The sequence below is a fragment of the Balaenoptera borealis genome (genome assembly GCF_965194805.1).
Source record: "Balaenoptera borealis genome assembly, chromosome: X".
Lineage (NCBI taxonomy): Eukaryota > Metazoa > Chordata > Mammalia > Artiodactyla > Balaenopteridae > Balaenoptera > Balaenoptera borealis.
In genome coordinates, this window is record NC_138881.1 from 58450194 (window position 1) to 58474572 (window position 24379).

General features: G+C 49.2%; 1 protein-coding gene and 1 pseudogene across 15 annotated transcripts in view; one reads left to right on the forward strand and one right to left on the reverse strand.

Moving 5' to 3' along the window:
• DLG3 (discs large MAGUK scaffold protein 3) overlaps positions 1-24379 on the forward strand; it is a 63631-nt gene that overhangs the window by 6721 nt on the left and 32531 nt on the right. For 3 of the 14 annotated variants that reach the window (XM_082376591.1, XM_082376590.1, XM_082376592.1), the window contains 9 exons: positions 5082-5135; positions 5397-5447; positions 5870-5994; positions 6207-6376; positions 6673-6809; positions 7159-7303; positions 7920-8079; positions 9753-9909; positions 10320-10422. In XM_082376591.1, coding sequence (XP_082232717.1) covers positions 5082-5135; positions 5397-5447; positions 5870-5994; positions 6207-6376; positions 6673-6809; positions 7159-7303; positions 7920-8079; positions 9753-9909; positions 10320-10422 — 1102 coding nt within the window. Of the gene's footprint in view, positions 1-1236; positions 2049-5081; positions 5136-5396; positions 5448-5869; positions 5995-6206; positions 6377-6672; positions 6810-7158; positions 7304-7919; positions 8080-8625; positions 8850-9752; positions 9910-10319; positions 10423-10880; positions 10935-11287; positions 11416-24379 lie in introns of those variants that run through there. The other 11 variants (XM_082376580.1, XM_082376581.1, XM_082376587.1 and 8 more) reach the window with 10 other exon arrangements.
• Positions 17441-23941, reverse strand: LOC309620419 (chromobox protein homolog 3 pseudogene; annotated as a pseudogene). Its single transcript has one exon. The product of its transcript is annotated as a chromobox protein homolog 3 pseudogene (transcript).

Genomic DNA, 24379 nt, shown 5'->3' on the forward strand with positions numbered 1-24379 from the left:
TTTCACTAGAATGTGAGCACCCCAAGGGCGGGGATTTATTGTGTTTTGTTCTGTTTGCTGCTGTATCCTCAAATCCTAGAACAGTGTCTGGCACATAGCAGGTGCTCAGTGAATACTTGTTGACTTAAGAATGAATTTCTGTAGCCCTAGGGCCTAGGTCAAGGTCTTGCACAGAGTAGGTATGCAATGAATGTTCGTTGAACTGAGATCTGAGATCTGCAGGAGAACTTAGAATAGACCTGTTGGACTTGAGTGGTTCAGAGCGTGGACTCTGGAGTCAAATGGCCAGGATTTGCATCCTGATTCTGTCACTTCCACCTGTGTAACCTAGCTGTATTAACATCTCTGAGCCTCAATTTCTCGGTAAAAGTCAGATAATAGTAGTAGCACCTTGGTAGGGGTTTTGTTTGCATGTAAAGCACTTAGGACTTTGTGAAGACTCAATAATTGGTAGCTAATGACAGAAAGAACAGCAAAAAGATAAGAGTTTTCCCAGCATGTCATCCTTCTTCCATTCGCCAACAGACTGAGCCAGGAGAGGCTAAGGAAATGTCCTTGGATAAGTATTCCCAACTTCTTCTCCAGACCCCCGGATTTCTTTCACTTCAGATCTCTTCTTACCTTTCCTTCTGCCCTGGACTTTCTTTACTCTCTTGGCATCCTGAAGCTCTTTGCCCCATTATAACCATGCAGGAGTGGAGTTGAGGAGACAGGAATCTGTGCGCCAGGGACAAAAGCTTAGAGCTTCCCTTTCCTTCTGTTCTAGGCTTGAGTCCCTCATTGGTGATGGAAGCAGGTCAAGTGTGAGGTTGCAGTCATTTCGGGGCCTAGAGGTTGAGAGAACAATAGTCCTGAGGAAGAGGCCCTGACAAGAGAGTAGCCTCCTAAGCTGCCCTCTTCCTTGGTCCCCTGTTAGGAGAGAGCACCTCCCTCACCCTGCTCTAGCGTCCCTTCGATCTGTTCTGCCGCCTCAAGTCTTTACTTCTGGTGGCCCCAGCTCAGAGCAAGCCCGGGGACCCATTGAGCATCTCCCTGCAACTCCCTCTTGGTAGTGGGGTGGGGTGGAGTGGGCCGAAGACAGGCTGAAATTGGAGACGAGGGGGCACGAGAGGGGGGGCTGAGCTCACCCGTGGCACAAGTCCCCTGTCCCTGCCCTAGGGTTGGCCCTACCCCGGATATCTGGGGAGCTGGGGCTGAGCCTGGGGGCGCCACTGCCTCTGTTCCTTTAAGGAGCCGCTGTTTAGCATTCCTGCCGCTGCCGCTGCCGCTGCCTGACTCTGCACGCTGATTGGCTGGAATCAACTGAGAAGGGAGCCAGGGAGAGATGCTCTTGACTCCACTCAGATCCATCCTGGGGACCAGTGCGGGAGCGGTCCTCGCAGCACCCAGCTTCTGCCCAGGCTCCCGCTTCTTCTTTGCGGCTGGGCCTCGGCCCAGGAGCCACGACGGGCGACACGGAGCCGCCAGTGCTGGAGGGGGAGCCGTGGGTGCGGGGCAGCGTGGGGGCAGAGGCCCCGGGACGCCCGCCCGGCCCCAGGCCCCGCTCCGCCCGGGCGCCCCCACGGGTGCCCCCCCCTTCCTGGTCCGAGCAGTGTGAGTGTGCCCGGGAGCCTGGCGGCAGCGGCGGCGGCGGCAGCGGCGGTGTGGAAACCGGCGTGGGCTGGGGGGTCCGGGCCGCGGGGGGCAGTGCCATGCACAAGCACCAGCACTGCTGTAAGTGCCCCGAGTGCTACGAGGTGACCCGCCTGGCCGCCCTGCGGCGCCTCGAGCCTCCCGGCTACGGGGACTGGCAGGTACCCGACCCCTACGGGCCAGGTGGGGGCAATGGAGCCAGCGCCGGTTACGGGGGCTACAGCTCGCAGACCCTGCCCTCGCAGGCGGGGGCCACCCCCACCCCCCGCACCAAGGCCAAGCTCATCCCCACCGGTCGGGATGTGGGGCCAGTGCCCCCTAAGCCAGTCCCGGGCAAGAGCACCCCCAAACTCAACGGCAGCGGCCCCAGCTGGTGGCCCGAGTGCACCTGTACCAACCGGGATTGGTATGAGCAGGTATGGATCAGCAAAGGGGGGGGGGGTGGGGCAACCCACGGGGGCTGGGGAGTGGGCGCCTGGAGGCCTGGGGTGCAGCACGGGTTCCCGGGGCTCCCAGCCCGCAGACCCTGAGCCCTAACGTTGCAGCTGGGCCAAGAGAGGCGGTTGGAAATGTGTGCTTCCCAGTGTGTCTGTTTGGGGGTCTCCATTTGGAGGGGATTGGGAGGAGCTGTGTGTCAGGAGGCGAAGGCATGGCGGAGGGGCACATTCTCCCGTGTGGGGGGATTGGGTTCGCCTCAGCGTGGGCGGGGGGTTTAGCAGTGTCTCTGTGTCTGGCAGGGGGCGGGAGGTTCTGCGGGGGCTGTGTGCGGTGTGTGTCTCCACAGGAGGGGAGGAGGGGGCATGGTGCTCTGTGTAGGGGGGACATGTGTGTGTGTGTGTGTGTGTGTGTGTGTGTGTGTGTGTGTTGAGGTGTGTGGAGGAAGACAGTGAAGCTCCTGTGAATCTATGTCGAGGAGCCCATGTGCCCAGCTTGCTGAGCTTCATCCCTTGATGCCATGAGTCCCTCTCCGTCCTAGTCCCTTTGTGTGTGAATGTGCACATGGACATGTGGGGATGTCTCTCTGAATGTGGAGGTGTCTCTGTAGATGAAGCTGCAGGTTTGGCTCTGTTTGCCTGTGTGTGTGTGGCTACATGTATATGTGTGTGAGCATGTGGCTGCAAGTGTGTGCACGCGTGTGCCTCTGTGTGTGTGTGTGTGTGTGTGTGCGCGCGCGCGCGCGCCCGTGTGGTGTCCCTGGTGAGAGGCGCTTGACAGGCAAGGGAGGGGAGGGGGAGGAGGCGAGAGACACGTCCCAAGCAAGGCTGAGAGGCTGCTGAGAAGGATGGACTCTTTTGTCCAAGCAGCTCTGAAGTGTGTATGTGTACTCAGGGGGCGAGGGGGGGGACTGAAGCCAGCTTCCTTGCTCCAGAACAGGCATGATGCCTGGAGCCAGGCAAGGGGCAGCTGCTCTGGTGCAGGGACTGGCCCCGGTGGGGCATCTTCCCCGTGGGTACCGCAAGATGTGGGAGAACTTGGCCCCCCAGCCCTGACTTGGCACAGCTTGGGAACCCCTGGGTGCTGGGCACAACTCCGGCTTCCACTCCCAGCCTAAACTGCCAGCTTAGAAAATGGAAGGAGCATCTGTGGGAGAAGCAGCAAAATGGAGGCTGGGCCGGCAGAGCCAGGTCCCTGGTATGCATGGCGGAGGGCCTGTCTGGTTATTCGGCTCTGCAGCCCCCAGGGTAGGGAGAGGGGAGGAGGAGGCTTTGTTGTGGAGGGCAGGTGCTGGCTGCCCCAAGCTGGTGACCGTTCTGGCCACCTCTGTCCCCCTCTGGGGATCAGATGTGCTCTCACTCAGAAGCAAAGGTGGGGACTTCCTGGGGAGAGGAGTCCTCGGTTCTGGCCTTCTGTCTGTCCACAACTGACTGTTTCCTGTGTCCCTTGCCTTGGCCCCTTGCCCTCTCCAGCGGATTCCCCTCCATCCTGGGGCCCTACCCTTGTAAACACTCTCTTGTGCTTGTCCTGCTCAACTGGTAGATAGTTGCCAGTCCCAAGGCTGGGCCAGTTGGTCAAGGTTTCTTTGCCAGGGCTGATCCCTGGATGGCTCCTGGCCCTGGGAGCAGGTTCCCTGAGGGGGGTGGTGGGAGGCTGGAGGGTGGACCAGTGGAAGCTGGGAGCTGCTGGGTCTCACCAGAGCTGGACTTGAAGTATGGCTATCACACGTGGGCACACATGGTGTACCAGATGCATACAAGAGCTACATGGAAATCCTTTTGCCTATGTGTCTGTTGCATGGTACTTCAGGCAGTGGTGTTGGTTTCCGGGCTCTTAAGAGCCATCGGTTCTTCCTCCTGGGATCAGGGACCGGAGTAGGGCTGCAGGGAGAATCCTCCCACCAACTCCTAGGGCTGCAGGGCAAAAAGTCCTGGGGCCCGGCTCAGAAAAGGTGGAGGCGTGACTAGCCGGCCCTCTCCTCCTCTCCTCCTCTCTGCTTTTCGAAGCCAAAGCTGTGTGGGGTGTAGGTGGGAGGGGAAGCAGAGCAGGGCAAGCAGAGGAGCCCTCACCCTGGGTTTGCAGCTTCCCTCTTCAGATGAGGAGGCCAGGGGTCAGGAAAGGGGCAACACAGCCAGAGAAAGATGGGGGAGGGGCACCAGTCTATCTGGGGAGAGAGGCAAGAGGGCTCCTCCGTTCTTGGGGATAAGAGTGAAAGCCAGCGAGCAGGTGCTACTTGTCTGTCCAGAATCACATTTTCACTTGACAGTGGCCACAAGTAAGTCCTGTCTGAGAGGCCATCTCTGTGAGTTGGTCAGACCAACCCTGTGTTTCCATCCCTTTCCCTTGCTTCTCCTCCTGTGGCTATTGCATGTTGAAGGCCGTGGACCCTGCTGCCAATCAGTCCATGGGTCATCAGCTTCTCCCTCATGGGGCATCTTGTCCACTCTGCTCCTGTCCCACCCCTGGCTTTGCCTCTGACTCCCGAGCAGATCCCTTTCTGCTGGGAAACACAAAGGGTTCGGGATCAAAAGCCCCTTGACAGAAAATGGATTGACTTCTGCCCATTTGAGGAATTGGGTTCTTGGGGACACAGGAGATAGAATGAGGGTTCATGAGGTACTCTGAAGGGGGTAACTTTTCTTTTTCCCATGAGCTTTGCTGGGCAAGGTGATGAGTGGCCAGAACATCAATGGCCTTGGCAGCTTGCTTTACTCAAAAGAGCATGTGGAGATCCAGGTTCTAGCCCCTGCTCTGCCACTAACTCCCAGTGTGCCCTTAGGCACAACCTGTGTCCTCTCTGGGCCTCAGTGTCACTATCTGTCACATGGGAGAGGTTGGACAAGATGGCGTCTGCTGTCCTTCCAGCTCTGACGTGGTGGGAGTCTGTGATCCCAAGTCAGGGAGAGCTGTTGTTCAGAAGGGGCGCAGGTCCCTGTCCAGGCCACTGGGTGCCCCCACGATGCTGAGTGTGGCATGGTTTGCCTGCCATGTTCCATTTCTGCCATCCCCCTCAGGCCAGCCCTGCACCCCTCCTAGTGAACCCCGAGGCCCTGGAGCCCATCCTCTTGGTGAGTGCACCACTGGCTGGCTCGGTCCCAGACAATTGATCTGGGCTACATGAGCAGCTGGGTTGGGCCTGATATGGCTGGAAGCAAGGGGAGGGGGGCCTCCTCAGGGTCAGCCTGTCCCATCTGTGGCCAACAGGTGTCTCAGGGTCAATTTGGGCTCTCCTACTCTGTGGGGAGTTGGGGGACAAGCAGGTTGACCAGGGGGCCGGGGGGGTGGGCGGCGCAGGAGGCACTTAGGGCCCTGCCTGTGTCTTCCCCTAGGTGAATGGCAGTGATGGCATGTTCAAGTATGAAGAGATAGTCCTTGAGCGGGTGAGTCTGGAGGTGGGGCAGGATGAAATGGGAGGGCAGGGTTAGAACGGGGAGAGGGGAGGGCCCTGAACCTTGGTCTCAAGACTCATGGGGGACCTGCATTGAGAGAATGGGGAAATGGCGGCCCTCAGAGGCTGCATCACTGCATCAATCAATCAACTGACTAACAAATATTAATTGACCTTGCTCGCTGAGGCCTGGGGAATTGGGGAGGGGATGGCTTCGCTGAGGCCTCCACGCCAGAATGGTCAGCACAGGCTGGGAATCTGCCAGATTCGTGACGAATGTGCCCCAGCCTGCCGTGGCCCCTTCTGAGGCCTGGAGAAGCTGCTCTGGGGGGGGGCAGGGGTAGATGGGGCCCCGGAAACCCTCCCCCGTGCCTTCTGCATGAGCAAACTGTGCCCCTCCACTTCCTTCTGCAGGGCAATTCTGGCCTGGGCTTCAGCATTGCTGGTGGCATCGACAACCCCCATGTCCCCGATGACCCTGGCATCTTTATTACCAAGATTATCCCTGGTGGAGCAGCTGCCATGGACGGGAGGCTGGGGTGAGGCGGCCTGGAAGCAGGGCTGGGGATGGCAGGGGCAGGATGGAGGTGAGGGGAGGAGGGCCGCCTGGCAGGATGACCCTTCCATTAGATCTGAGGCGGGGAGGGGGAGAGGAGGGAGGGGGAGGGGAGAGGGAGAGGGAGAGGAGGAGGTGGGAGAGGGGGTGGAGGGGTGGTGGCAGGGTGTCATGCCTCTTGGGCTTCCCCCACAGGGTGAATGACTGTGTGCTGCGGGTGAATGAGGTGGATGTGTCAGAGGTGGTGCACAGCCGGGCGGTGGAGGCGCTGAAGGAGGCCGGCCCTGTGGTGCGGTTGGTGGTACGGAGGCGACAGCCCCCACCAGAGACCATCATGGAGGTCAACCTGCTCAAAGGGCCCAAAGGTGCGGCCCTCCGGGTTCTCGTGCTCTGGCCAGAGGCCCCTGGTTGGCCCTGTAGGAATTGGAAGGGAATACCCTCACTTCCTTCCTGACTCCCTGGTGCAGCTCACAGCGTTCTTTCTTGATCTCACATCTCACCTGTACTGACCTCGGGATGGCAGCCTGGTGTTTGGGATCCCTGGGGGGAGCTCCTATGGGGCTGGTGGCTTGGCTGGGTGCGGGGGATTGGGGTTGGGATCGACTGCGTGCTCTAACTTCTCCTTGTGTCCCTCTCCCACTCCCTGCTGGCTCCCGCCCAGGCCTGGGTTTCAGCATTGCTGGGGGGATTGGCAACCAGCACATCCCAGGAGACAACAGCATCTACATCACCAAGATCATTGAGGGGGGTGCTGCTCAGAAGGATGGACGCCTACAGATCGGGGATCGGCTGCTGGCGGTGAGACAGCCTTCCCGGGGATGCCCAAATGGTGGGGTGGGGAGGTGGAGCTCTAGTAGCCTCTCACTCCACCTGAACCTCACTCAGGGACTAGGCATCATGGGAAATTTCAAGAGCATCATCTGAGTTGTGTGTCCCCAGATAGCAAGGCCCTAGTCCTCTTCATGGCTGGAACTCCCTCACCTGTCCACCCCTAACCCCTGCTTGTCTGCCCCCCCACAGCACTGTATTTGGACCTCTGTTAGATAGAGCACTGTTGAATTTCACTGAAAGGGCACCCCTCAGGGCTCCCTGGGGAGGCCCTCCCTTCTTCTCCCCGGTGCTAGCCCTAAGGCCTCTCCTCTCCTAGGTGAACAACACCAATCTGCAGGATGTGAGGCATGAGGAAGCTGTGGCCTCGCTGAAGAACACATCTGATATGGTCTATCTGAAGGTGGCCAAGCCAGGCAGCCTCCACCTCAACGACATGTATGCACCCCCCGACTATGCCAGCAGTACGTACCAACCTGCCCTGTCCCTGTCCTGAAGCCCTGCCCCCTGGTTTCTGGAGGGGAAGAAGTTTATGCTCCTTGTTAAGAGAGAGAGAAGGAGAGAGAGAGAGAGAGAATAAGAGTGGTGCTCAGGAAAGCTGAGTCCAAATCCCAGCCCTGTCCCTTATACCTGGGTGCCCTTGGACAAATCCCTTTCACCTGTCTTTAGTTTCCTCTTTGGCAAAATGGAGCTAATGATATATGTGCTGCCCTCCTCATAGGACTGCTGCAAGGATCAAATGAGATCACGGACGAGAAAGCCCTTGGAAAACTGTATCAGGCTATAGAGATGTGAGGGATTATTATTAGTCACACCTCTAGTCATGCCTTTCTTTGTAGATTGCCTTGACTTTAGCTCTTTCTAAGACTCACAGGAGTGAGCTCAGGATTCAGAAAGGGACTGTGGAGGAGGAACCCTAGGGGGTGGAGTGGGGAGGAGACGCCTGAGGAATCTGCATCCCTCGGTCTGGTCTCTTTGCATCTGAGGTTGGGGGGGTGGTGGTCAGCCCTTGGTGGCGGGTGGAGTAGGGTACCACTGGGGAGTGGTCTCGGAACTTTTCTCTCCCTTTCTCGATTCCAGCATTTACTGCCTTGGCTGACAACCACATAAGCCATAACTCCAGCCTGGGTTATCTCGGGGCTGTGGAGAGCAAGGTCAGCTACCCTGCTCCTCCTCAGGTTCCGCCCGCCCGCTACTCTCCTATCCCCAGGCACATGCTGGCTGAGGAGGACTTCACCAGGTAAGACCCGCCCCCCCCGCCCCGCCCCGCCCCTCCGCATCCTACCTAGGGATGGGGCGGAGAGGAATCGCTTCTGGCTGGCCACAGGCCTCCTTGTAGTATGGCAAAGAAGAGGATAAAGCCCTCATCGCTCCTGTCTTTGGGGTCTGAGGCCCCCTCTCAAGCCCTTGGGGCCCTAAGGAGGGACAGAGGTGGCTGCAGGGACAAGTTCTACCATCAGGGGGAGTGCCAAGTGTGTGGCCCCCATTCGAAAGTGCAGAGAAAGGGTAGGATGGAGTGTTTAGGGGGCTGAGGAGGTGGAGGCTGCCGGATTTCCTGCCCCGAGACAGTTGCAGCCCCCTCTGCCGCAACCATTCCACGTTAGAGAAGAGAGCAGTTCAGCCGGTGGGGTTGGTCCGGGATGCTGGGAGGCTGGCGGGCCAGGTGGCCTCGCACGCAGGGAACGGCCCCGCCCCACTCTGGCGGCTGCTGCCGCCGCGGAACTGGTTGGGCCGGCAGGGGTTCCGGGGGACAGGTTTGCTGCAGGGTGGGGCCTGGGAGGCTGCTGGGCTGGCTGCAGTAGAGCCGGAAGGGTAGGCGGACGGAGTTGGAGGAGGGGGGAGAGCTGGAGGAGCCATGGAGAGGGCACGCAAGTTCTCAGGCTCCGGCTTGCCCCTGGGCTTGGGCTCGGCTTCGGCCTCGGCCTCGGCCTGGAGGAGGGCTTCGCGGAGGAGGGCTTCACAGAGGTGGGCCTGGCCGCTCCGCTCCCTGCGGCCTGGAGGGGATGCCAGGTAGGAGGAGAGGAGGGCTTTAGCAAGAGCATCCGGGTCTCAGGGAAGGAGCCTTGCACCTGAGACTGGGAGCAAGAAGGGAAGAGCCTCGGACCTGGGGCTCCTCGGGTGAAAGATGCTTAAAGTGAAGGCAGTGGGCTGGGCAAGTGTGCTGAGTCAGGTTGTATGGATATACAGGAGCCGCAGCTGCTCTCACTTGATGACACTGTGACCATTTACAGAGGGATTCCTTAGACATGGTTAGTTGGAGTTGGAGTTTTCATGTGTTTGTCTCCTCTCTTCAGTTAGGCTCCTAAGCTTCTTCTGGGGACCTGGGATTTCTTTATCTCTATCTCCCACATCACCCAGCAAGGGTACATAGTGCTAGCTGTTGACTAAGTCTGTTGTTGGGGAAAGTAGGAGGGGTCATAGTTGGTCGGTGGATTTTTGAGACTGCGGAGAAGCATGTATAAAGTAAGTATGCACGGTTTGTGGGTGGTGAGTGCAATCAACCCCAGGGCCATCCCACAGCCCCTAACTGATTCCCCTTCTTGTGGCCCAGGGTTCAAATCACACCAGTTGGTAGGATGGGAGAATCTGGGGAGGAAGAGGACCAGTGAGTGGGCTCTGAGATATGGTCTCTAGAGCCCAGGGTAGGGGTTTGTTGACCAGAGAGAGTCGGGGACTGTCCACTGGGAAGTTGACTCCAAGCCCTCAGGAAGAAGGGAGGAAGAACAACTGAAACTTGGCACCTGGCAGCAAACAGCAGCCAAGCAAGTTTCAGGAGAGAAAGGGAGCAACAGAGTATCATACCTGGGGACCTAAGTCCTTCTACAGCCATATGGGCCTTGTTCCAGGCTGGCCTTCACAGGGACAACAGTTTATACCTACTTTGTCCTGACCCTTCCACTCCTTTCCCACCAGAGAGCCCCGCAAGATCATCCTGCACAAGGGCTCCACAGGCCTGGGCTTCAACATCGTGGGAGGAGAGGATGGAGAAGGCATTTTCGTCTCCTTCATCCTGGCAGGAGGCCCAGCTGACCTGAGTGGGGAGCTGCGCAGAGGAGACCGGATCTTATCGGTGAGGAGACAAAGGCAAGGTGGGAGGTTGGGAGCTATGCCAGTCTGAAAGGGAGGAGGGAAGACCTCGCTGTCTCCAAGGAATGCTTCTTGAAGTGGGGGAAGGCTAAGAGCTGGAGGAAACATATTCTCTTTATAGATGTCCTTAGTGAGGGACAGGGACCAGACTTATACTTAAGGAGGAAGTGAGTATCTCTTGGATCTTAACCCTGGCTGGCATTTGACCCCCACAAAGATATTATTACGCTAGAGGTGTATCCTTTAGGTCTCGTCCTAGGGGCAAGGATGGGATATTGAGAAAGGCATCCAAGTAGGCTTAGGGATGGGCTACCCATCTCCCTCTCCTAACTGCTACAACAGAGGACTCCTTTCTTGCTTTTGGGGTGGCTCATAACTCCTCTCTTTGGACAGGTGAATGGCGTGAACCTGAGGAATGCAACTCATGAGCAGGCTGCAGCTGCTCTGAAACGGGCTGGCCAGTCAGTCACTATTGTGGCCCAGTACAGACCTGAAGGTAGGAGAAGGAAGGTGGAACAAGATGATTTGGGGAGATTAGACTTATTACTAACTGCTGGCTTTTTGCCATCATAGGTAACAAAGCCACTTGACTAGGTCCCTTCTTACACTGGTACAGTAACCTCTTCCTCTCTCGTTTTCCTTCTGGTCTGGGGTAGGTTTGGACAGCTTGGGAGCATCAATCAAGGCTGTGCTCAGAGCCTGGTGAATAGGGCTGCAATGCAGCTGAAGGCCAGTAGTGGGCAGCAGTTTACGGGAGGAAGCGCAGAGATTGGGGCGACTGGAAAAAGGGGAGGGGGAGGGAGGCAGAGGCGGAGGGCTCAAGAGGCGAAGATCATAACTGTGTTCCCTGGAACAGGAGGGTAGTTCTCGGTTAGAAGGACTTGAGGGAGAAGAGTACCGACCTCTTGAGTGCTTGGGCCAAACCTCTATGACCCCCACTTCTCCCCTCATCAGGGTGACCGTGAAACAGCCATAAACGCGCTGAAAAGGTGATGCTAGGCTCTCCAGGTAGGGAATCGTAAGTGGACCCCCTTTCCCTGCTGGGGGCCTTCTTTGTGTTCTGCGGGAGCAGTCCCCCGGCTTGGGCGAGTGGGCGGGGCCGGTTATGCAAACGAAAGCGTTTGATTGGCTGGGGCCAGCCAAGGCCCAGGTGCCGAGGTGAGCTGCGGGATAGCGCGCCTGAGCCAGCCGGCCGGCGGGGTGGCCATTGGCCGGCCGAGCGCGGCCTCCAGCCTCACGCCCCGCCCCCTGACCCAGGCGGAGGGCGGCGGGCCCCCCTCCTTCCCCCCCCCTCCCCGCCTCGGGCGCCTCAGGCGTCTCCTCCTCCTCCCTCCCCTGCCCCCTCCTCCTCCTCCTCCTCCTCCTCCCCCTCCTCCCCCCCTCCTCCCGCGTGCCCCGCTTTGTGTCCGTGGTCTCCCGCGCGGGACAGAGGGGCCGGCCGGAGCTGGCGCTTTCTCAGCACTAGACCTGGACTCCGACCCGGCGCCAGGTGAGGTGGGGCGGACGGGGGTCAGGCCCCCTCACAGTCCCCCCTAGCCTCTCTACGGTTCTGTTCTCAGACTCTCTCTTTTCCCACACTGCGCCCCCAACTCTGAGCTCTCCCCGGAATCCCTGGGCCGCGTGTCCCCAGCCCCGCGCGGCGCGCGGCTTTGGAGCCCCTCCCGAGGGCCCCTCGCGGCCCCGCAGAGCAACGCGCGCGGCTGAGCCCCGGCCGGCCTCCACCTCTTGGCCATCACCTCTCCCCACCCACGAACTCTGCCCCTTCTCGCCTGGAACCTCTGTCCGCCCCCCAGTCTCCTTCCTGCCGGCGGCTGCGCCCCCAGCAGCTCCCTAATCTCGGTCCTCAGAGGAATTTTCTCCGTCTTCCCCTCCCCCACATCCGTTACTACGCCTCCTTTCCCCCCGACCCCAACCTGGCGACCTCTGGGAACCCCCGAGGTGGGCTTGGTGTTCTCGGGCCCCCCCGCGCCCGCTTTTGTTTGCCAGCGTTTGCGACTGTCGCCGACCCCTTTCGCCTCCCCCTCCTCTTTGTAAGGCCGGCCTTTGTCCCTTAGGGCTGCAGCGCCTGGGCTCCTGGGACACCTAGGCCCCAGGGCTGGTTACTAAGGTGGAGGAAGGGCCCTCTCCTGGGCAGGTGCTCTGTTCCGTGATGAGAATGGGGAGAGGCTGGCAGCCCTGCTGCAAAGCCGTGAGGGATCGAAAGCGCCTACCTTTGTCCTTTCCGCCGCCCCCCTCCCTACCCCTTGTTCAGCGCCTCAAGCCAGGAGCCTGAAGGCCAACAAGAGAGGGGCCTGCAACCTTCTGCACTAGGCTCTTTTGATGGGGACAAGTGTAGGGAGGTGACTAACAGGAGAGCTTGTTGGTCCGAGCTAGTGGGAAAGAGGGATGCAAATGGACACTTTGAGTCATTTCTTTCCATGTTGGGTGTCCAGCTTAATGACAAGAAACACACATTAGGGTTATTGTTTTTATGATGCCTGCGCGTGCTGTTTGCTTCTCAGTGTAGAGCTCACCATCTGATTTTTATTAGCAACCAATATTTATCCATTTCATGCCCACAACTTAGGCAACGTAGGTTCTGCAAAGAAAATGGTTTCTCTTGCATATTTGTGTGTGTGTGTGTGTGTGTAGGAGAAATTGATGTGTTTCTTTCGGTTTTGCTCACTGATGCTGGGCACATGGAAATAATACTGTGAATTTGTCTGGTGCTAGTATGTTGGAAACTGGTGACTACATGTTTCTCCGAGTTTTGTTAGGAGAGTGTAATTGATTTGCATAAAAAGCTGCAAGTTGTCCTGGCTAAAGGGATTCCTTCAGTGTTCATTGCTCTCTGGGCATATTTCTGAGCATTTTTGATGTCTGTCGAGGTGCTGTCTTATGCTAGGTTTCTCTGCCATTTGCCAAACAAAGCCTTTCTTCTCTTAGGATTTAGTTGAACTACTGTTGTTAAGGCTCTGCCACCCCAATCTCATTTCTTCCTTTGGTTTGGAAAATCCAACAGGGCCCCAACATGCAAAAGCTTTTTTTTTTTCCATTCAAAAATGGACCCTTGGAAACAGGTCCGGAGAGACTATCAAGCATTCCGTGTTGGGCTCTGAATTTTCTTTGATAAAGGGATAGTTTTTAAGAATAAAGACTCCATGTTGATCGTTTTATAATTATGTTAAATACTGTTTTTTGGAGGATTGCATCGCATAGGCATTTACAAAATGAATAATCCAAATATATGTTTGTTGGCTAAAATGGCAGAGACTTTGTATGTTATTGGCCAAGTAAGTGTTCATCATTTGTATTTTTTTCACATGGAATGTGGGAGCTGGAAAGGATCACGTAGTCCAGTCCCTCATTGTGCAAACCAGAACAGCGACAGGAGAGCAGGGACATGACTTGCCTAAGGTCATGAAGGGAAAGTTGCTGAGGGTCAGCAATCAGTTTAATCCTGAAGTCCACCAGCTGGGACAAATCGTGCTTGGGAATACCTGAGAAACCTAAGACCTAGTTGGAGCAGAGGAAGGGAACTGGGAAAATAATGGAAGAGGGGGTGAGGGAAAGATTAGAGTGGTCTCCATGGTGGCCCTTGAGGCACCATTGCCAAACCAGTGCAGCCTTTAGCTAGATATCCTTTAGTACGAGAGCTTAAAAAAAATTAGCTTTCACTAATTAGAACAATCAGAGTAAGAACAATTTTTCTCCTTTTTTTAAACAGCTTAATTGAGATATGATTCATACACCATACAATGCATCCATTTAGGTGTACAATTCAGTGGCTTTTAGTGTATGCACAGAATTGTGCATTCATCCTCACAGTCGATTTTAGAACATTTTCATTACCCCTCTCTTTTGAATACATAGAGATGGTGCAAGCATTGGAAGGGTGATAGGTGTAGGACAGTGGCTTCCTGATGTATCTCATCTGGGCACTTAGGGGCTGGATGGCAGCTCTGACTTTGCTCTAATTGTGAGATGCTTTCATATATCTGGTTGCTTAATAGGTTGAACCATAATGAAGATAGGAACCTTGTCTATCTATTTAAACTTTGTATTGTGCCTAAGCATGGGTGCTTTGCAAATATTTGTATGATGAAGCTTTGGAAAATATTAAAATAGATATAGAAGTGCCAAATGATAAGGTACTACAGTGAGAGATGCTGTTTAATAGTTTCACTCCTGATTGCTCCAAACAGTTGTGGACACAGCAATCCTACCTATTTAGCTAAAAATAGCATGATGTTCTTGGGCATGTATAATCCTGCTTAAAATTCAAATTGAAAATTTAAACAACTGGCTCTTGGCAGAGGCTCTCCTCCAATCTATTCTAAAATGAAAAATATTTTTCTGTGACTTGTGGAATTGCTCCACCAAGGGAAGGATGGTTTTCATGTTATAACATTTTGATTTAGAAACTATCTCCTACATTTTCCTCCCTAGTTGCTTTGTGTCAGCCTCTGTTTATAAACTCAGCTAGTATTTTTCTGGAAAGCCCTTTTGTTTTTAGCATAGATTCTGAACCCCAAATCAGGAGGTGAGCCAGAAATTGGTCACTAAGGTAGCTAAACTGGGAACTGATCCTTTGTGACTAGTCTTTTCAACTGGAATATAAATCCAGACAGGCTGGGGGTACAGGGAATGAGAAAGAACTAGGGTTTTCCATACTTACTTTAAAGTGCTGAAGAAGCACACTTTTCACCATGGAAACACCTTCAGGTAAGGCCTGGAAGAGTGTAAGGATCAGTGTTGGTAATAACTTGAAAGCATAAAAGGGATATTTTCCCCATAACATTTAAGTTTACCACCCCATCTCCCCTGTTTGAGAGTGAGGGATGTAAACATAGCTGCCACCCCATCAGCATGATCTCTTTTGAGAGCACAGAGGTGAAAGTTTATCAAGGCAAAGAATCAAAGTTCTGAAACTCCTGTTGCCATCCTAAAAGAAGGCTAATGTAGGGAGGGAAGAAAATGAATTCCTGTTAACAGCATTTCTACACTGAACAATTTGAAGGCAGCTACTATTGTATTTTTCTTTGTGCCCCGGCACCTAGTCCAGAGCCTGGCACATGTTTTGTTGAATTATTGAGTATGTCTATGTTCTAGATGGCTTTTGTAAGCATTAATCTTCAGGATATCCCTGTGGGATAGGTGATATTATCCCTATTTTACAGATGAGGAAAGTGAGGATCAGAGAGGTTGAGTGACTTGCTCAAGGTCCCACGGCCAGTAAGGGGCAGAATCACAATTTGAAGTCAGATTTCCTGAGAACTTCGTGTCCAGGGCTTTTGCCAAGAGACCACAACGACCTCTCTCCACAGCAGAGAAGCTGTGAGCCCCCTCTCTCTACCCAGAAGATACTGCTCTGAGACTCTTCAGGTGCCAGAAGCTGTTAAAAAATGGACTAAAGCCAACTCCCAAATGTCATCTTTTTTTTTTTTAATACATTTATTTATTTTTGGCCGCGTCGGGTCTTCGTTGCTGTGTGCAGGCTTTCTCTAGTTGTGGCGAGCGGGGGCTACTCTTCGTTGCGGTGCACGGGCTTCTCATTGCGGTGGCTTCTCTTGTTGAGGAGCACAGGCTTAGTTGCTCCGTGGCATGTGGGATCTTCCTGGACCAGGGATTGAACCCGTGTCCCCTGCATTGGCAGGCGGATTCTTAACCACTGCGCCAGCAGGTAAGGCCCCAAATGTCAGCTTTTTAAGTCTTGATGACCACAAACTCCTGTACCAAAGGAGGAGGTAACCTGGGGGTAGAGGGACTGCTGGAAGCCTGAAGGAGACCCCCCCCCCTCCTGCAAAAGGAATGTGGACTTGGGAAGACTACCATAGAATGATATTGTGGGGGGAACCTCAGGAGGAGCCAAAAGATGGGAATTGGTTGGCTTGACTTAACAGCATATGTGTGCAGGCCTAAGAATACTAATGCAGTAAAGAGGAATTTCCCATTTCTTCAAGTGAAATAGAGTTGTATTTGTCATTCATTTTTTTATGAACTTACAATTCACTCATTTAAGGGTGTAATTCAATGGTGTAAAATTCACAGAGTTGTGCAACCATCACAGCAGTCAATTTTAGAACATTTCACCACCTCAAAAAGAAACTGAATCCTTTAGCTGTCCCCCCAGCCCCCTCCCCACCCCACTGCCCCACCAACCTCCCCATCCCCCTCAGTGCTACTAATCTACTTCCTGCTTCTATGGATTTGCCTGTTCTGGACATTTTGTGTAAATGGATTCATATATGGTCTTTTATGACTGGCTACTCTCACTTGACATAGTGTTTTCAAGGTTCATCTGTGTTGTAGCATGTATCAGTACTTTATTTCTTTTCAGGACTGAATACTATTCTATTATATGAATATATCACAATTTGTTTATCCATTCATGAGTTGATGGGCATTTGGGTTATTTCCACTCTTTTGGCTATTATGAATACTATCTTTGAACATCTGTATGCAGTTTTCTGCATGGGCATGTGTTTTTATTTCTCTTGGTTATATATACCTACTGGATCATATGGCAACTCTATATTTAACCTTTTGAGGAATGGCCAGGCTGTTTTCCATAGTGGCTGCACCATTTCACATTCCCACCAGCAGTGTGAGGGTTACAGTTTCTCCACATCCTCGCCAACCCTTGTTAATGTCAGTTTTTTTGATTCTAGCCATTCTGGTGGGTGTGAAGTGATATCTCATTGTGGTTTTCTTTTCTTTCTTTTTTTTAAAATTTTTATTTATTTATTTATTTATTTTTGGCTGCGTCGGGTCTTTGTTGCTGCGTGCAGGCTTTCTCTAGCTGCGGCGAGTGGGGGCTACTCTTCATTGCGGTGCACGGGCTTCTCATTGTGGTGGCTTCCCTTGTTGTGGAGCACGGGCCCTAGGTGCGCGGGCTTCAGTAGTTGTGGCTCGCAGGCTCTAGAGCGCAGGCTCAGTAGTTGTGGCGCACTGGCTTAGTTGCTCCGCGGCATGTGGAGTCTTCCCGGACCAGGGCTCAAACCCGTGTCCCTGCGTTGACAGGCAGATTCTCAACCACTGCACCACCAGGGAAGTCCTCATTGTGCTTTTCATTGCATTTACCCAGTGGCTAATGATGTTGAGCATCTTTTCATGTGCTTATTGTTTTGCTTTGCTTAGTCCCCTGATTCTCACGTTGTTTATAAATTGACTTGAGACCAGAGCAAGCCAACTGTTATTACTCAGGTGATTAGAGGGAACCAGGAGGATAAGGGACTACCTTTCCACTCTTATCACTGTGTGCTGGAGGGCGTGGGTACGGATAATTTTATCTAGGAATGCTGACATGATAAAAATGATAGGGCCCACCTTTAAAAAAAAAACAAACAGAAAACCCTCCAGCTTATTCACATACCGTACAATTCACCCATTTAAAGTGTACAACTCAGTGGTTTTTAGAATGTTCAGAGTGGTGCAACAGTCAATTTTAGAACATTTTCCTCACCCCAAAAAGAAGTCCTGTCCCATTAGCAGTCACTGCCCATTTCCCCCAAACTCCTCCCCTCGCCTCCCCTCACCCAAGGCAACCACTGATCTACTTTCTGTTTCTGTAAAGTGTCATTTTCTGGCTGGTTCATATAAATGGAATCATACAACATGTAGTCTTTCGTGTCTGTCTTCTTTCTTTCAGCATAGTGCTTTCAAGGTTCATCATGTTGTAGCATGTAACACTTCATTCCTTTTTAAGGCTGAATGATATTCCATCCTATGGTTATACCACAAATTGTTTATCCATTCTTCTGTTGATGGACTTTTGGGTTGTTTCCACCTTTCATCTATTGTGAATACTGCTGCTATGAACTTCATGGGAGGTTTTTGTGCGGTCATATGTTTTCAATTCTTTTGGGTATATATGCCTAGGAGTGGAATTGCTGGGTCATAAGGTAACAACATTGAACATTTTTGAGGAACTGCCAGACTTTCCCAAAGTGGCTGCGCCCTTTTAGGCCCACCCTGTTTTGCAAACTTAGAAGAGAGAAAAATGTTAGCTTTCTTTTCAGTTTTGCCTCCTGGGGCTGAACTTTATATACAGGTGTGTGTGTGTGTGTGTGTTTGTGTGTGTACTCGTGTGCACTGTGCTTTTTTGTCTTCCATGTAGCCTAAGGACATGGTAGCTAGAGTTGGCAAAGAATTCTGAACCTAGCTAGACAGGTGCTTTCTTGTCCTTGTTACATGGTTTGAGGCAAAATCCTAGGAGCTTTGGTGTCTGTAAAACATCGGTTCTTCTGATGGGGTAGAGTGATTAGAATGATACAGAGAATGAATTAGTTCTTATTTATTTATAGCTTTTTAGGATTTCTTTTTAATTTAATGTGTTGCTTGTTGAAATCTTGACCCTGATATTTACACTGTTGCTTTGTTTGTTTGACGCTTTAGACTTATATTCCACAATAGAGTAATTGTTTTATTGGGTTTTTAAAAATTTATTTTATTATATTTTATTTTTGGGTGTGTTGGGTTTTCGTTGCTGCACGTGGGCTTTCTCTAGTTGCAGCGGGCGGGGGGGCTACTCTTCGTTGTGGTGCACGGGCTTCTCATTGCAGTGGCTTCCCTTGTTACGGAGCACGGGCTTCAGTAGTTATGGTGCACAGGCTTAGTTGCTCTGCGGCATGTGGGGTCTTCCCGGACCAGGGCTCGAACCCGTGTCCCCTGCATTGGCAGGCGGATTCTTAACCACTGTGCCACCAGGGAAGTCCCCATGGGCCCCAGTTTTCTGATCTGTAAAATGAGGGGACTGTGCAAAATGATCTCACATGTTTCTTCTAACTCAAATTCTGTGTTAGATAAGTGTGAGTTGTGAATTCAATTCACAAGTTCCTGTTTGTACCTAGACTGTTATTGAATCACAGTCTTGAGTTAATAACAGTCTTGCTTTAATAAAGGTCTTGTCTTCCCCTCTTCTTTCCTGTGATAAGGCTTTCATCCTCTTGAAATAGATCTTTGTTTACTTTTCACTGAATTTAGATATCTTAAAAAAACAAAGACCCTAGAGATTTGGGGATTTTTCAACTTGATGAAATTAACACATTTTGTATAAATATGTGCATTGGGGATATGGATACACAGGTGTCCTTCAGATTTTCAAAAAGGAGAAAGAGAATTTTGTAAATCTTGGGTTAAATTCCAAACTAGATTATTAAGAGTTGTTTTGTAAACACTCAGAAAAAAGAAGTGGTGAGCACTGGAACCAGTATTGGTTCACCAAAGTCAAACGAATCATGTCAGACTGCCAAATTGCCTTGATGGACAGGGTTACTGGACTGGTGGACCAAGGAAATAGGGTAAATGTGGTATATCTAGATTTTAGCAATGCATTGGCAGGACTTCTTTGGTCTACTCTTGGATAAGATGGCAAGGTGATAATAGTGATAATACACTTAAGTGGATTTGTCTGTAACTGGTTGGGTGATCCGTCCCAGAGGAAAATGATGGAGTCAAGAGCAGTGAGGAGGGGAATTTCTAGTGCACGTGTGTCCTGGCTTCATCCTTGGGACTGTCTTTTTCAGTCTGCCTCCCCATCCCCCTCAAATTATATTTTATATTATAATATATATAATTTTAAAATATATAATTTTTAAAATTATATTTTTCCTGGATATATAAATATTACATTCAGATTTGTAGAAAATTGGAACATAACAAAATACAAAGTAAAAAAAGTTCAAATCACCTGTAAAACTACCTCCAGAAATAACCTTGTGTTTGTGTATATTTCCCTCCAAACTTTTATATATCATATAGTATGTATGTATCTCTTTCAAGACTCGGATCATTGTATTTAAGCAGTCTTATATCCATTCTTTTAACTTAGCATATGTCATGCATATTTTAAAATGGTTTTTAATAATTAAACAATATTCCATCATGTGTGTGCCATAATTCATGTAATCATTCCCTTATTGGAGGACTTGTAGGTTATTTGCAATTTTTTGATCTTATAAATAACACTTTGATGGATATCCTTGTATGAGGCTTTTTGTGAATCTGTGATTGTGTCTTCAGAATGAATTCTTTGGAGTGGAATTATTGGGCCAAAGGATATAAACATGTTTAAGACTTTTGATATATTTGATATATTTTGGTATATTTTTCCACCTCCACCAACCTTGCTAACATGGAGTATTATTTTTTAAAAATCTCTGCAAATTGGATAGGTAAAAATGTTACTTAATTTATATCTTAATTTGTATTTCTTTTTCATAATAGAATTGAACATTTGTGTGTGTGTTTGTGTGTTCATCATTTTCTTTTTTTGTGTGTGGATTGCCTGTTCATACCCTTTCCCCATTTCCCTGTTGACGTATGTTCATTAGTTCTTACTGATACGTAAAAGCTTTAAAGTAGTTAGAATATTAGTTCTTTGTCATATATATTGCAGCGGTTTTTCCCTTTTTGCTTTATTATTTTATTTTATTTTGATGTACAGATGTTTTGTTTTTATGTAGTCAAATCTATCAGTGTTTTCTTTTGTGTATTTCACCTCTGCCCCTAGGTTTGGAAGGGCCTTTCCTACCCTGATAGAAAATAAATGTCCGCCTTTGTTTTATTGTAGTTATTTAATGTTTTTCTTTTTGCGTTTAAAACTTTAACCTGCCTGGACTTTATTTATGATGTAAGATAGGACACTACCTTATTTTTGCTCCAAATATTTAAGGAATACCTTGGTACCATTTATTAGATAATCCATCATTTTCCTGCTGTTTTGAAGTACCACCTTTATTACGCACACACACACACAACCACACACACATGCTCATAATTTGGATTTGGGGTTTCTTAATTCTCCTCTGTAATATTTTACTCTGGGATTATCCGAGTAAAATATGAAAAATGACCACAGATGTTTTGACAAATAACCAGAAGGGTCTTTCTCTAGGTCTCAGTTTCTGGGTTCCTTCCACAGAAACTTGACCCAAAAGAGATTCAGTTGATACCCCAATAACTATTGTGAGAGAATTTGTGATCCTATTGGAGTGACTACTGTGAAGAACATTTGAATCTAGATTCTCAATTGACATAGTAAAACATAGAAATCAGGGAATTCCCTGGTGGTCCAGTGGTTACGATTCCGCACTTCCACTGCAGGGGGCCCCGGTTCGATCCCTGGTGGGGGGAAAGCCGCCGGCTGTGGCCAAAAAAAAACAAAAAACAAAACAAAACATAGAAATCAGTTACATTATCTCAAGTTAGCAAGCTTAGTCATAAAATGTTGTGTGTTTCGGTCACTGTGTTGCAGCATTTCTGTTAAGTGGAAAAGATTGTTGTGAACAAGAGTACCTGCTACCTTCAGGGCAAGGTATTCATGCTCATGTTTTTCTAGATGAGGTGTTTTGTCTTGGGGTAGTTCTTGCATAGACTTTGACTTACGGGTTAAAGGAGCTAAAGGCTTTGTTACTGTTGCATTTGAATATGCTATATGAAATTCTTTTGATTTAGAGAAAAGGCCCTATTTGAAGCTTTTACCCTGATCTGTTGGGTGATCCAGAACAGGGTGAGGAGAGCCAATGGCCAGGTCCTATGAAAAACTTTTTCTTAGCTTGATGTGAGATCAAAGCATTTTTCATTCTACTCATTTCAGACCAGGTGGCTGAATGTCATGGCACCTTTATATAGTATAGCACTTTTGCTCAGTGGCCCTTCCTGCATCCTCACTAAGCTCTTTAGGGGACAGAAACATCCAGTCAGTAGGGATAATCTGGATTTTTTTATGGCTTGTCTTGTTTTCTGTTTTATTCCCAGTATCAGGACCCTGGTAATGTGTGTGTATGGGTGAGGAAGCACATTGTGACAGTGCAGGGACCAGAATACAATGACACTGAAGTTTCTGTTCTGGGTTAGTCATAGTTCCGAGCCCATTGTTCTAAAAGTAGAGCTGAAATTATTTTTCTTAAAGCAGCATTTGCCCATATGGAGGTCTGTTTGCAACTTTTCTGCCCTCTCATATAGCCTTAAATTCTTTTTCTTGCAATTTATACTCCTTAAATTGGTATTTTTTTGACCCAAAGAGTTTAGGATTATTTGCAGACGTGAAGATTTCCTTCTTGTAGATCATATTAAAATTTTTTATTAGACTAGTCCTAGGTTTGATTTCTTATGCACCTCATTGATTTGGTTCTAAAATCATAATTATGTCAAAATTAGAAGGGACCTGAGAAATTGTCTAGTTTTAGAGGTGTCAGATTCTTTTTTTTTGAATATAAAACTATTTATTGACCACTGTTCACCAGTATTTACAGTAAAGTAAACAATATACAGTTGAATAACATTCTGATTACTACAAAGTTATTGTTTTTCCTGGCTTCTGCTGAACCAGTAACCCAGAATACTGAGAAGATTGAGCCTACATGTAAGGAATGGGTTGGGGTAAAGTTTGAAAAAACATGCAGGTCAAGTTTAGATTAGTAAAGTTTGTTCACTCATTTATTCCTGCAGATCCTAAATTGCCAACATCTCTAACCATCTGATTAGATTTCCATTAACAAGTCTGAGACATTCCATGTATCACAGTCTTTCAGTAAATACAGCACAGAGATTTCAACTTCTTATAAAAGAATGGTTTGCCAAAAGGAAGCTTTAAATGTCCATTTAACTAAGTCTTGCTTGGCTAACTAAAACATACCAGAATTTTTCTAGTTTTTTCATTTGGGTTGACAGAGATAAAATTTTCCTTTCAGGGGTTTTACATATAAAACTGCATTTATATGATGGTAGATATGGATGCAGATTCTAGTAGGGCTGCTTTAAAAAATTATCCAATTTAAATTGTTTACATTAATTTGTCTAATTACAAAATTATTTAATTTGAAAGGTTAAGACTTAAATTTTCAATTTAAGTTGAAGTGATTTCTTATATTGCTCAAAATGATAGAATCCCAGAAACATGGGCTCATCCATGGTTGTGAAAGGCTGTTTTTGTTTTGGTAAATGTATTTAAACAATAACCAGAAAACCCCCAAACCATTTACATATGTATTTTATGTATACACATACAAAAAACCCAGAATGGTCCTTAGGCATATATGAGTTAAATGCAAATTCTAAATTCTGATTGAGTAATGAATATGGAGATTGTCCCCAACATTTAGAAAAGCTGTTCTCTAATGCAGAGGAAATAATACACCGTGGTATCAAACGTTCTTTTCCGCTAAAGGAAGCAACTACAGAAAGCTTTTATTTGTTAAAAGTAACCAGTGATACAGATGCAAAAAAAACAAAAACGAAACCCCCAAAAAACCCCCCTAAAACCCAACAACTTCCCCAATACTACTTCGAAACGAACATATCAAACTTGATTTTCATTAGAATGTAGTTATTTCTTCACACTAATAAATCAAAAAACCAAGACCCAGATTTTTGATAAAAAAAAAAATATATATATATATATAAAGCAATGCAAACGATTATTGAGCTTCATCTTCTGGACAAGAATGCCAAGTTAGTCTCTCTTCATAAAAAGCAATTACAATTTGAGGACACTTCATATTTGCCTCTTTTGCCAGCACCAAGTCCGCCTCATCTGAATATTTCCATTTCATGAGAAACATTAATTCTCCACTGCTGTCTGTGGCACCAATTATTCGCTCTGGGTTGAGACCTCTGGCAAAACCTCTTGGTTTATCAGCAGCATCTCTTTTCTTCTTTGATTTGCTATCATCAGATTCACTGTCAGATAAAGATTTTCTTTTTGTTCCATCTTTTTCTTTACCAGCTTTTTGAGAATTAAGAAATGCTTCAATTAACTCTGGACAATCTAAATTTTCTTCGGGTTCCCAAGTATTGTCTGCATCTGTAAATCCCTTCCACTTCAGGAAATACTCCACCTTCCCATTCACTACACATCGGTCCGGTACTTTTTCTACCACAAATTCTTCAGCTTCTGCCTCTTCGACTTTTTACTCTTTCCATTCTGTTTCTTTCCCATTTTTTGCAATGTAGTTTTATTGGAGACCATTTTTTGTTGCAGACTTGAAGAGCTATTATTCACCGCCTCCAAGCTGCTCCGGTCCGGGTCTGCGGCGTCTCTTAGAGGTGTCAGATTCTTTAAATAGTAGGCCCCATAATTAGAAACTAACCCAAGTAATAGGCTTCATATTATTTTATAGAGACAAGTTTGTGATTCCAAGAAATGTTGTGCTGTTTGACGATTCATGTACTTATCACCACACTGACAGGTATCTTCTTGATGGGCTTATTTTACTTTTGGCTCCATCCGTTTCTTTTGAAAACATGAGCTATGTTGTTGGGACAGATGCTTGTAATTCATACAAATCCTGAGGGTTTGCACTCCAAAGGTAACTGTAGAAACCTGAAACACAATTCATACTCATCAAAATCTGTGACTCTCTCATGAGTTCTGTACATTTGCACAACGGGTGATTCCTCTGAGCTCAGGGCAGCTCAGCAATGGCAAATGAGGGCTGTATGAGTTTGAGATTGGAACACCTTCACTTCCA